This window comes from Balaenoptera ricei, chromosome 3 (assembly GCF_028023285.1).
Source record: "Balaenoptera ricei isolate mBalRic1 chromosome 3, mBalRic1.hap2, whole genome shotgun sequence".
Lineage (NCBI taxonomy): Eukaryota > Metazoa > Chordata > Mammalia > Artiodactyla > Balaenopteridae > Balaenoptera > Balaenoptera ricei.
In genome coordinates this window covers 61,833,421-61,846,811 of record NC_082641.1, presented here as the reverse complement: position 1 = coordinate 61,846,811, position 13,391 = coordinate 61,833,421, and the positions used below count along the sequence as shown (strand labels likewise).

Below are 13,391 nucleotides of genomic sequence, written 5' to 3'. Positions count from 1 at the left end.
TAAGCTGATTTATGGAATACTCTACTTTCTTTAAAATTCCCATCACATAAATAATGCCACTGCTAACACTTAAATAATGCACTGTTTGCCAAAGAAAGCTGGAAAACAGTCACTGGAGATGACTAGCCTTTCATGTTTTAGTAAGGAAAGGACTGCCTGCTTTTTGTTTTTATTGTCGTTGTTAACAAAGGCTTTTGGTCATACTTTCAGTCTAAGAATCAGATCTGCAAATGTGAGTGTTCACACCTAGCAGATAGACTTTTGATAGTTTCCTTAGTGACATGAGCTTTTTCATATTTATGTCAAAAACTTCAGGAGTGGCTGTAGCTATTGGTTTAAACAAACAGGAAAACGGTTCAATTATAAGCTATATCTTTAGAAAACTTTTGGAGATGTTATTCTCATATATTTCCAAAAGTCCTTTCTAGGTTTCAGAAACCTTATATACATATGCCTTTAGTTTAAGTGGGCACAACTAATTTCCACTGTTTCTGTTACAGAATGTTGGATAGATCTCTAATATTCATCATCTATATGATTTTTAATGCACTGACACAGGATGACTATTAATTTAGATACTATTGTGAAAGCAGCTCAACTGTAAAGCATTATGTAGATGTATATTGTCATCAAGATACAACTATTTTGGTTATAGTTATTTGGATAAGAAATCAGTTTAAAATTCTGCTGGGTGAGTTGAGGAAGGCTTCCTGGAAGAAATGACATTTGAAGTAGATCTTGAGTGAGTGGTCGAGATGAGGAGTTGAGGATTGGGAAGGGGAGTCGTGTTCTCTTAGCAAAAGAAATAAGATAAAAATCTCCATTTAGGAAATGAGTTGGATATACTTGGGACATTTTATGGACATTATGATAGTTGTGTAAAAAGCATGGAGTGTTGGGGCTTCCCTGGTGGCACAGTGGTTAAGAATCCGCCTGCCAATGCAAGGCACATGGGTTCCAGCCCTGGTCCAGGAAGATCCCTCATGCTGCGGAGCAATTAAGCCCATGTGCCACAACTACTGAGCCTGCACTCTAGAGCCCGCGAGCCACAACTACTGAGTCCACGTGCCACAACTACTGAAGCCCGCGCGCCCAGAGCCCGTGCTCCACAAGAAAAGCCACCGCAATAAGAAGCCTGCTCACCACAACGAAGAGTAGCCTCCGCTCGCCCTAACTAGAGAAAGCCTGCGAGCAGCAACAAAGACCCAAACGAAGATGTAGCCAAAACAAAAACAAAAACAAACAAACAAAAAAGCATGGAGTATAAAATGAGAAATACAGCCAGGGGGTCTTTAATATCCTTTTGAGAAATTTGGAATTCTATAGACATTGTGTCTGTTTATTGAATTATCTAAGTAAAGCAAAGGAATTCTAGTGACAGTTTGAAGGCTGCATTGTCAAGGTAAAGAAAACAGTTGTTTCCTTGTGTTTAAATTTTTTCTTTTCCAGCTAGATTTTTTAACTTAGAGCCAACTTGACCTCTGTTGGACTGTGTCTAGTTAAGTGCTACATAGTAGTGGTTGCACAATCAGAGTTTATTTTAAATGGATGAATTTCTGCTTTGAGAATTTCTTTTAAGTGGAGATAATCCTGTTTTATGTTGTTTTGGTTTTTTTTTAACATCTTTGTTTTTTTGAATTTTAGTATTTTTTTTATACAGCAGGTTCTTATTAGTCATCCATTTTATACACATCAGTATATATATGTCAATCCCAATCTCCCAATTCATCACACCACCACCTGCCGCTGCTTTCCCCCCTTGGTGTCCATACGTTTCTTCTCTACATCTGTGTCTCAATTTCTGCTCTGCAAACCAGTTCACCTGTGCCATTTTTCTAGGTTCCACATATATGCATTAATATGCGATATTTGTTTTTCTCTTTCTGACTTACTTCGCTCTGTATGACGCTCCCTAGATTCATCCACGTCTCTACAAATGACCCAATTTCATTCCTTTTATGGCTGAGTAATATTCCATTGTGTATATGTACCACATCTTCTTTATCCATTCGTCTGTCGATGGGCATTTAGGTTGCTTCCATGACCTGGCTATTGTAAATAATGCTGCAATGAACATTGGGGTGCATGTGTCTTTTTGAATTATGGTTTTCTCTGGGTATATGCCCAGTAGTGGGATTGCTGAGTCATATGGTAATTCTATTTTTAGTGTTTTAAGGAACCTTCATACTGTTCTCCATAGTGGTTGTATCAATTTACATTCCCACCAACAGTGCAAGAGGGTTCCCTTTTCTCCACACCCTCTCCAACATTTGTTGTTTGTAGATTTTCTGATGATGCCCATTCTAACTGGTGTGAGGTGATACCTCATTGTAGTTTTGATTTGCATTTCTCTAATAATTAGTGATGTTGAGCAGCTTTTCATGTGCTTCTTGGCCATCTGTATGTCCTCTTTGCAGAAATGTCTATTTAGGTCTTCTGCCCATTTTTGGATTGGGTTGTTTGTTTTTTTAATATTGAGCTGCATGAGCTGTTTATATATTTTGGAGATTAATCCTTTGTCTGTTGATTCGTTTGCAAATATTTTTTCCCATTCATTAGGTGCCATTTGTTTATTTTTGTTTTTATTTCCATTACGGTAGTAGGTGGATCAAAAAAGATCTTGCTGTGATTTATCTCAGAGTTATCTTCCTATGTTTTCCTCTAAGAGTTTTATGGTGTCCGGTCCTACATTTAGGTCTTGAATCCATTTTGAGTTTATTTTTCTGTATGGTGTTAGGGAGTGTTCTACTTTCATTCTTTTACACGTAGCTGTCCAGTTTTCCCAGCACCACTTATTGAAGAGACTGTCTTTTCTCCGTTGTATATCCTTGCCTCCTTTGCAATAGATTAGTTGACCATAGGTGCGTGGGTTTATCTCTGGGCTTTATGTCCTGTTCCATTGATCTATATTTCTGTTTTTGTGCACCAGTACTATATTGTCTTGATTACTGTAGCTTTGTAGTATAGTCTGAAGTCAGGGAGTCTGATTCCTCCAGCTCCGTTTTTTCCCCTCAAGACTGCTTTGGCTATTTGGGGTCTTTTGTATCTCCATACAGATTTTAAGATTTTTTTGTTCTAGTTCTGTAAAAAATGCCATTGGTAATTTGATAGGGATTGTATGGAATCTGTAGATTGCTTTGGGTAGTGTAGTCATTTTCACAGTATTGATTCTTCCAATCCAAGAACATGGTATATCTTTCCATTTGTTTGTATCATCCTTAATTTCTTTCATCAGTGTCTTACAGTTTTCTGCATACAGGTCTTTTGTCTCCCTAGATAGGTTTATTCCTAGGTATTTTATTCTTTTTGTTGCAGTGGTAAATGGGAGTGTTTCCTTAATTTCTCTTTCAGATTTTCATCATTAGTGTATAGGAATGCAAGAGATTTCTGTGCATTAATTTTATATCCTGCAACTTTACCAAATTCATTGATTAATTCTAGTAGTTTTCTGGTGGCATCTTTAGGATTTTCTATGTGTAGTATCATGTCATCTGCAAACAGTGACAGTTTTACTTATTCTTTTCCAATTTGTATTCTTTTTATTTCTTTTTCTTCTCTGAATGCCATGGCTAGGACTTCCAAAACTATGTTGAATAATAGTGGCGAGAGTGGACATCCTTGTCTTGTTCCTTATCTTAGAGGAAATGTTTTCAGTTTTTCACCATTGAGAATGATGTTTGCTGTGGGTTTGTCATATATGGCCTTTATTATGTTGAGATAGGTTTCCTCTACGTCCACTTTCTGGAGAGTTTTTATCATAAATGGGTGTTGAATTTTGTCAAAAGCTTTTTCTGCATCTATTGAGGTGATCATATGGTTTTTATTCAGTTTGTTAGTATGGTGTGTCACATTGATTGATTTGCGTATATTGAAGAATCCTTGCACCCCAGGGATAAATCCCACTTGATCATGGTGTATGATCCTTTTAATGTGTTGTTGGATTCTGTTTGCTAGTATTTTTTGAGGATTTTTGCATCTATATTCATCAGTGATATTGGTCTGTAATTTTCTTTTTTTGTAGTATCTTTGTCTGGTTTTGGTATCAGGGTGATGGCGGCCTCATCGAATGAGTTTGGGAGTGTTCCTTCCTCTGCAATTTTTGGAAGAGTTTGAGAAGGATGGGTGTTAGCTCTTCTGTAAATGTTTGATATAATTCACCTGTGAAGCCATCTGGTCCTGGACTTTTGTTTGTTGGAAAATTTTTAATCACAGTTTCAATTTCATTATTTGCGATTGGTCTGTTCATATTTTCTTTTTCTTCCTGGTTCAGTCTTGGAAGATTATACCTTTCTAGGAATTTGTCCATTTCTTCCAGGTTGTCCATTTTATTGGCATAGAGTTGCTTGTAGTAACCTCTTAGGATGCTTTGTATATCTGCGGTGTCTGTTGTAACTTCTCCTTTTTCATTTCTAATTTTATTGATTTGAGTCCTCTCCCTCTTTTTCTTGATGAGTCTGGCTAATGGTTTATCCATTTTGTTTATCTTCTCAAAGAACCAGCTTTTAGTTTTATTGATCTTTGCAATTGTTTTCTTGCTATCAATTTCATTTATTTCTGCTCTGATCTTTATAATTTCTTTCCTTCTGCTAACTTTGGGTTTTGTTTGTTCTTCTTTCTCTAGCTCTTATAGGTGTAAGTTTAGATTGTTTATTTGAGATTTTTCTTGTTTCTTGAGGTAGGCTTGTATTGCTATAAACTTCCCTCTTAGAACTGCTTTTGCTGCATCCCATAGGTTTTGGATCGTCATGTTTTCATTGTCATTTGTCTCTAGGTATTTTTTGATTTCCTGTTTGATTTCTTCAGTGATCTCTTGGTTATTTAGTAATGTATTGTTTAGCCTCCATGTGTTTATGTTTTTACTTTTTTTTTTTTCCCTGTAATTGATTTCTAATCTCATAGCATTGTGGTCAGAAAAGATGCTTGATATGATTTCAGTTTGCTTAAATTTACTGAGGCTTGATTTGTGACCCAAGATGTGATCTCTCCTGGAGAATGTTCCATGTGCACTTGAGAAGAAAGTGTAATCTGCTGTTTTTGGACGGAATGTCCTATAAATATCAATTAAATCTATCTGGTCTATTGTGTCATTTAAAGCTTGTGTTTCCTTATTAACTTTCTGTTTGGATGATCTGTCCATTGGTGTAAGTGAGGTGTTAAAGTCCCCCAGTATTATTGTGTTGCTGTCGATTTCCTCTTTTATAGCTGTTAGCAGTTGCCTTATGTATTGAGGTGCTCCCATGTTAGGTGCATATATATTTATAATTGTTATAACTTCTTCTTGGATTGATCCCTTGATCATTATGTAGTGTCCTTCCTTGTCTCTTGTAACATTCTTTATTTTAAAGTCTATTTTATCTGATATGAGTATAGCTACTCCAGCTTTGTTTTGATGTCCATCTGCATGGAATATCTTTTTCCATCCCCTCACTTTCAGCCTGAATGTGTCCCTAGGTCTGAAGTGGGTCTCTTGTAGACAGCATATATATGGGTCTTGTTTTTGTATCCATTCAGCAAGCCTGTGTCTTTTGGTTGGAGGATTTAATCCATTCACGTTTAAGGTAATTATTGATATGTATGTTCCTGTTACCATTTTCTTAATTGTTTTGGGTTTGTTTTTGTAGGTCCTTTTCTTCTCTAGTGTTTCCCACTTAGAGAAGTTCCTTTAGCATTTGTTGTAGAGCTGGTTTGGTGGTGCTGAATTCTCTTAGCTTTTGCTTGTCTGTAAAGCTTTTGATTTCTCCATCAAATCTGAATGAGATCCTTGCTGGGTAGAGTAATCTTGGTTGTAGGTTCTTCCCTTTCATCAATTTACCTATATCATGCCACTCCCGTCTGGCTTGTAGTTTCTGCTGAGAAATCAGCTGTTAACCTTATGGGAGTGCCCTTGTATGTTATTTGTCGTTTTTCCTTTGCTTTTTTCAATCATTTTTCTTTGTCTTTAATTTTTGCCCATTTGATTACTATGTGTCTTGGTGTGTTTCTCCTTGGGTTTATCCTGTATGGGACTCTCTGCGCTTCCTGGACTTGGGTGGCTATTTCCTTTCCCATGTTAGGGAAGTTTTCGATTATAATCTCTTCAGATATTTTCTTGGGTCCTTTCTCTCTCTCTTCTCCTTCTGGGACCCCTATAATGCAAATGTTGTTGTGTTTAATGTTGTCCCAGACGTCTCTTAGGCTGTCTTCATTTCTTTTCATCCTTTTTTCTTTATTCTGTTCCACAGTAGTGAATTCCACCATTCCGTCTTCCAGGTCACTTATCCTTTCTTTTGCCTCAGATATTCTACTACTGATTCCTTCTAGTTTATTTTTCATTTCAGTTATTGTGTTGTTCATCTCTGTTTGTTTGTTCTTTGATTCTTCTAGGTCTTTGTTAAACATTTCTTGCATCTTCTCGATCTTTGCCTCCATTCTTTTTCTGAGGTCCTGGATCATCTTCACTATGATTATTCTGAATTCTTTTTCTGGAAGGTTTTCTATCTCCACTTCATTTAGTTGTTTTTCTGGGGTTTTATCTTTTTCCATCATTTGGTACATAGCCCTGTGCGTTTTCATCTTGTCTCTCTTTCTGTGAATGTGGCGTTTGTTCCACAGGCTGCAGGATTGTAGTTCTTCTTGCTTCTCCTGTCTGCCCTCTGGCCCGTGGTCCCCAGGACTGTCGCAGCTTCAGCTGGTGGGGCCCCTCCAGAGCCGGCAGCTTCAGTTAGGCCACCCTCCCCTCAGGCTCCAGGGCAGTTCAGTCTGTTGTTTTGTTTTTAATGCAAACCTATGAGTAGGACGTATAAAACTGGGCTTCTCATGTTTGCCCTTTAGAATGTATGTAAAGTGTGTACGGAATAATGAAGAATGAACAATAAGCATATGGGTATGTGAAGGACAAATTAAGCCAAATAAACTTGAATGCCCTTATTGTGTTAGCTTTTTAATAGAGTAGAATTACAAAATTCATATTCAGTAGGCAGGAAGCTAATATCTAATTTTCACTGGAATATTTAATAGTATTTTAGGAAAATTAAAATAAGTTCTTGTTAGTTGTCAACATGGGCTAAAAACTAGCAGTTGGATCATACCAAAGGTAATGATGGCATCATATTGAATTGGAGGTGGTGTTTTGCATGGTGCCATAGGTGTTATATTAAATACAATTTTATTTAAATCATATTAATTACCTGGGAGAAGGCATGCAAGAAAATTCACAAAGGATGCAAAATTTGGATTGTAATTAGAACAGAGCTGAAAAGAACTAGAGTGATGAGGCATGCCTAGGTAAACATAATGAAATTTCCTTTGAAAAATTAATTCCCTTGAGAGGAAAATTGAGCAAATTATATGCATTAAAAATGTTTGCTTTCGGCTTTCGGCTCGGAGGAGGCCAAGGTGCAACTTTCTTCAGTCGTCCCAAATCCGGATTCATCCGACACCAGCCGTCTCCACCATGCCACCTGAGTTCGACCCCAGCGAGATCAAAGTCGTGTACCTGAGGTGCACCGGTGGGGAAGTCGGTGCCACGTCTGCCCTGGCCCACAAGATCAGCCCCCTGGGTCTGTCTCCAAAGAAAGTTGGTGATGACATCACCACGGCAACTGGTGATTGGAAGGGTCTGAGGATTACAGTAAAACTGACCATTCAGAACCGACAGGCCCAGACTGAGGTGGTACCTTCTGCCTCTGCCCTGATCATCAAAGCCCTCAAGGAACCGCCAAGAGACAGAAAGAAGCAGAAAAACATTAAGCACAGTGGAAACATCACTTTTGATGAGATTATCAACATTGCCCGACAGATGCAGCATCGATCTTTAGCTAGAGAACTCTCTGGAACCATTAAAAAGATCCTGGGGACTGCCCAGTCTATGGGCTGCAATGTTGATGGCTGCCACCCTCATGACATCTTAGATGACATCAACAGTGGTGCGGTGGAATGCCCAGCTAGTTAAGAACTGCAAAGAAAAACAAAGTGTTATTTGACAACCAGTGGAAAAAAAAAAAAACTTTTGTTTCTAATTTGGCATTTGCCAACGAATGAAAGTTGAGTACCTCAGTTAAGAGCCTGTCTTTCCATGTTGTGATCCTTTGTATCTAGGATATCAGTAACCAAAATTTCTTCATAATATGTAAAATCTATATATATGATTTCATAGGATCTAGACACCCATTTGCTTATAGAGAAAATGTTTAAGATTGAGAGAAGTTCTGAAACAGGAGACTTGTAGTCACTCTTTGTGGAGAACTATAACTCTAGAAAATGTTTTTAGTAATGTCCCAAATCACTAATTGTTTTCATTTTTTCTTTAAAAAGATTGTAATAGGTTTCCACATCTATCAGTAATACCCACCCTGAATATTAAATTAATGAGACTCTACCAAGAAATTACCTCTCAAGTCTTCTAGAAGTTTCTCCTCCTAAACAAGAAAAACAAAAATGTTAGCTGTCTTTCTTTCACTTTCCCATTAAATTATAATACTATATTTTGTGAAAAGTGCTTTCTTATCCACATAAATCATGAAGCCATAGAGATAAGATTGATAGACCTGACTATATAAACATTATAAAATAAAATTTCTCTAGGAGAACAGAACAAAAAAGGAGGTAAAAGGAAGAAAAATCAAATAAGATGGAAAAACAAACGACATATTGGGCAAAGTATTTACCAACTACATGCCAGATAAAGGATAAGATCTAGAATATAAAAAGAGTTCTTACAAATTAATAAGAGAGATGAACACTCCACCATAAAGATAGATAAAAATATAAACAGAAAATTTACATACAAAGAAAGGAGAATTGGATGACATGAAATAATAATAACACTGTGAACTACATATGGTTGTAAGTACTTCATAGATATTAACCCATTTAATTCTCCCAGCTACTAATATTGGCAGATACTGTTGTTATCCTTGCTTTACCATTGAGGAACTGAGGCACCAAGAATTTAAGTAACCTGAACCAGTGGAACCAGCATTCAAATTCAGAAAGTCAGACTGTACCCTTAATGACTATAACTCACTAATAATCACAAAAATACAAGCACAGCTATGATATTATTGGTCACCTATAACACTGGCATAAATGAAAACACCAATACCAAGTGTTGGTGAGAGAAATGGGCTCTCTTCTCACTGTTGATGCAAATGTCAGTTGGTACAGTCTTTATGGAGGGCAATTTGGCAATACATATCACTAAGTTAAATGCACATACCCTTAGACCTAGAAGCCATGCTACGATTTTCATTTAAATAAGATATGCAGACAAGGGTATAGATGTATGTACAATTATGTTCATCTCAGTGTTTACAATAATACTTTAAAATTGGAAATAATTTAAGTTTTCATCAATAAGATATTGCTTAAAATCTGCTGCATGCAATCAGTGAAACACCATACATATAGTTATTAAAAAATACCTGCTATAGGGCTGTATGCATTAACATGGAAGGACTTCCACAACCTACTGAGTGAGACTAGAGAAGGTCACTGTGAAGGAAGGGATAGTATTTATCTTGTTCATTGCCCACTGCTTGGCACAGTGTAAGCATATGGTAACTATTGGATGGATGGATGGATGGATGGACATACGGATAGGAGAATATGGTATAGTGAAAACATTCTAAGACTTGAAACTGGAAGGTTTCTGTTTTGTTCCCTCCTAGTAACAACAGATCACTGGAATTCAAGCCCTTTAAAGCATTGGTGTTCCACAAATATTTCTTGAAAAAGAAGCAATTCAGCTTGTGTTAACATCTGTATTAATTTCGTAGGGCTGCCAATATAAAATTACTGTGAACTGGGTGGCTTAACACAACTAAAATTTATTCTCTCACGTTTCTGGAGGCTAGAAGTCTGGAATCAAGGTGTCAGCAAATCATGCTCTTCCCTCCATCCTTCCTTGCCTCTTCTAGCTTCTTATGGTTGCCAGCAATCCTCCATTTTCTTTGGCTTTTGGCAGTATAACTCCGGTCTCTGCTTCTGTCTTTACATGGCCTTCTTCCTGGTGTGTCTCTTATAAGGACACCAGTCATTGGACTTAGGGCCCACGCCAATCCTGTATGACCTCATCTTAATGAATTATGTCTGTAGAAAACCTATTTCTAGGCTTCCCTGTTGGCGCAGTGGTTAAGAATCCGCCTTCCAATGCAGGGGACACAGGTTTGAGCCCTGGTCCAGGAAGATCCCACAAGCTGCGGAGCAACTAAGCCCATGCGCCACAACTACTGAGCCCACGTGCCGCAACTACTGAAGCCCGTGCTCAGTAGTTGCACAGCCTAGAGAAGCCTTCTCTGCAACAAGAGAAGCCACCGCAATGAGAAGCTCACGCACCACAACGAAGAGTAGCCCCCGCTCGCCACTACTAGAGAAAAGCCCGCACGCAGCAACAAAGACCAAATGCAGCCAAAAATAAAATAAATTTAAAAAAAAAAGAACCTATTTCCAAATAAGATCACATTCTGAGGTTCTGGGTAGACATGAATTTTGGGCAACACTATTCAACTCCTTACAACATCTCAGCTGAATACAGCCTTAAGGATGGAGTCTTACTGAATAGTCAAACTTTCAAGTTTTACTTTTTTAAAAACACCAAAAAACTATTTCAGTTTAACCATTCTGACTGGAAACATTTATAAAATAGTTTATATACCACTATTAATACCTAGGATTATATTAAAATATTACCTAAGAAACTGGAAATAAGATTTAATCTCAGAGGATAAAATGAAAGCAATATTTAATAGGTCATAATAAGGATACACAAAGATGTCCGAAAGAGAGAATGGGTTCTAGTCTTATAAGACTAGACTGTTAACTGATTGACTGGATTATCTTTTCCACAAAAAGTGTGTTAAGTGTATTAATAGGAAGGAAGCTTGGTCAACAGTGAAAGCGCAAAATAAAGAAAATCACAGGGTACATATCGGTTTTGTCCACCTAAAGCCTTGTCCAGGAGATGGGGGTGTTCTGAGTATAGTTTTACTGTTTGTAAGACCACCCTGTTTCCTTTAAGTAAAACAGTAGTTTTACTTTACTTTACTTTTTAGCAATGGAACTTTTTTTCCCCTCCAAAAGAAATCTTAAAAAGATTTCAAGCACATAAAACAACAGAAAACAAAGAGAGCTTCTGAGACACCTGCTTAGAATGCTAATGCTCCAAGAAAAGACTGAAAACTGCTTAAGCTATGAAATAATTCTGTTTATCTAATTTTCCTTCTTTTGGTACCATACTCACCAATGAATTTTCTGGTAAGGCTATGGGTTTTCGCATAGGTCTGCCTATCATAAGAGAGTGGGCTTGCCTTTTGAAAAAGACTTTTTTCTAGTGCCAGTAACAATTGTGCTCCTCACTGTATGTCAATAAATTGGCATTCTAGCATTATACATCAGCCTCATTAATCAACGTTGTTCTGCCCTTAAGACATGCTTCTACTCTTGGTGGGCTTACAAAATAAATTTTGAGCCTAAGAACCAGAAATTTGGCTGTGATTAATGGACCAAGGAAGGGAAAGCTTTTTAGTAAGGCCCTTCAAGAAGACTACCTCCTGACCGTTCCAGTGGAACACAACCAGACGTAGCTCCATGAGTATTAGTTTTTTCTCATTTAAATTTCTGTTAAAAGTTTTTGTTTTTAAACAGAGCATATCATTTAACTTTTTTTTTTTTTTTTTTCCTCTTTACCCTTCCTGGTCCTGCTGCTCCTCGTTTAATCTTTTTTAATACTTAAATTTATCGCTGTCCTTTATTATAAGTAAAGGTAAGACCACTTCAGGGGATTATCAGGTTGCTGAGGCCTTTATATTCTCCTTGAAGTGCTCCTAACTGCCTTGCTTTATATGGGTCTTCTTTCTCATCCCTAGTGAGATTTCTATCATTACTTCTTCTATCAGCATGCCTGTCTATGGCACTAGTTTTCCCCTTTCTCATCTATTACCTTAAAATACAAGAAACCAAATTTTTATGTAAATTTATAAGAAACTGAATTTGTAGAAATAGACTTAAAGAGTAACTGCTCTGAATGAGGACATGAAGATCTCTCCTATAAATCATATATATAAACTTTAGTGTAAATTTTGACCTTAATTTTGGCTCTTCCGAGGCCCTTTTCTTGCTTTTTTTCTTACTTAATAAGAAAGAAATTGAAATCTCTTTAAATTAGGTAAAGGTGGACACTATCTACATATCAGAGGGTAGATGTGCTTGCAGTTTCAAAATGCATTATTCTAATAAAAAATATACGTAATCTCTTGCTTTGTCCATGTTTTCTTCAGTATTTGTACTAGAAGCATGGTTTTGGTAGAAAAGTAACTTTTACTAAACATTTGTCTCTTTTACTGAGGAGGACTGTTAGGGTATGAACTCTTGAAAGTAGATTGTAAGCCTTAAAGTTCTTGGCTCAGTAATTTTTCTTCCACATTTTTCTCTAGAATCTTAAAACTTGAAGCTTTACCTGGTTAACTACACTTAACACTACTTTAGCTTTACTCATGTTATTAGCATGAATATAGTATATTATAACTATACTTTACTTTAGCTTTACTCATGTTATTAGCATGAATGTAGTATATTATCTTTTCTACTTATGTTTTTAAAAATTGTCTTCATTTTTGTGTATTTTGTACTTACAAGTTTCACACGGTCAAGTATCTTATCTTTGTTTCTTTTACTTTTTCATTATTACGAAATCACATACTATCATTTAAGTACGTCTGTTTGGGTGAGTTAGACTTGAAGTTTGTGTTTGGGCTATATTGACTATATAACTCCAAAAAGTTTTTTGGAAAGCGTGAGTATCTTTTTCATGTTCTTGCCTGTTTATGTTTCCTAATCTGGGGAAAGAGCCAGAGTTTTTGGAGTTATAAAATTTTCCTATGGGGAATTCCCTGGCGGTCCTGTGGTTAGGACTCTGCGCTTTCACTGCGCAGGGCCTGGGTTTGATCCCTGGTCAGGGAACTAGGATCCCACAAGCCGATGGCTGTGGCCAAAAAAAAGGTTTTTTTTTTCCTATAAATGTGAAGTAAAAGTAAGGAATGATTTTATTCCTTAAGATGGATTTAGGCTGATAAATACCACATTTACCTGAGAAAATAATATAATTGCTTTTCTCTGTATACTTTTTTATAATGTTGCTGTGGTGATCATTTCCCATAACTCTTTAAAAAGAAGACAGTATAGCTGTATTAAAACATGGTACATTTCCAAAAACAAAATAGATGCTTAAAAATATCTTATTGAATTAATAAACTATTTTATATATTTTAAATACTCATGACAAATTATGATTGTGTAATAATATAATGGGGTTGCACAGCTTTACAAACTCAATTAATAGTTTTATTTTTATTAATTTCACTCTTCTAAAACTGTTAGCACAGTAACTTTTTTTGAATTTTTGAATTTTATTTATT

At 36.6% G+C, this 13,391-nt stretch overlaps 2 protein-coding genes across 2 annotated transcripts in view; both read left to right on the top strand.

The window, feature by feature from the left end:
* TBCA (tubulin folding cofactor A) overlaps positions 1–13,391 on the top strand; it is a 100,673-nt gene that overhangs the window by 50,701 nt on the left and 36,581 nt on the right. The gene's annotated exons all lie outside the window — the stretch shown is intronic.
* LOC132363675 (large ribosomal subunit protein uL11-like) lies at positions 7,418–7,936 on the top strand. Its single transcript, XM_059919365.1, has one exon. The coding sequence runs from the start codon at positions 7,433–7,435 to the stop codon at positions 7,928–7,930; it is 498 nt and encodes a 165-aa protein (XP_059775348.1). The 5' UTR covers positions 7,418–7,432; the 3' UTR covers positions 7,931–7,936.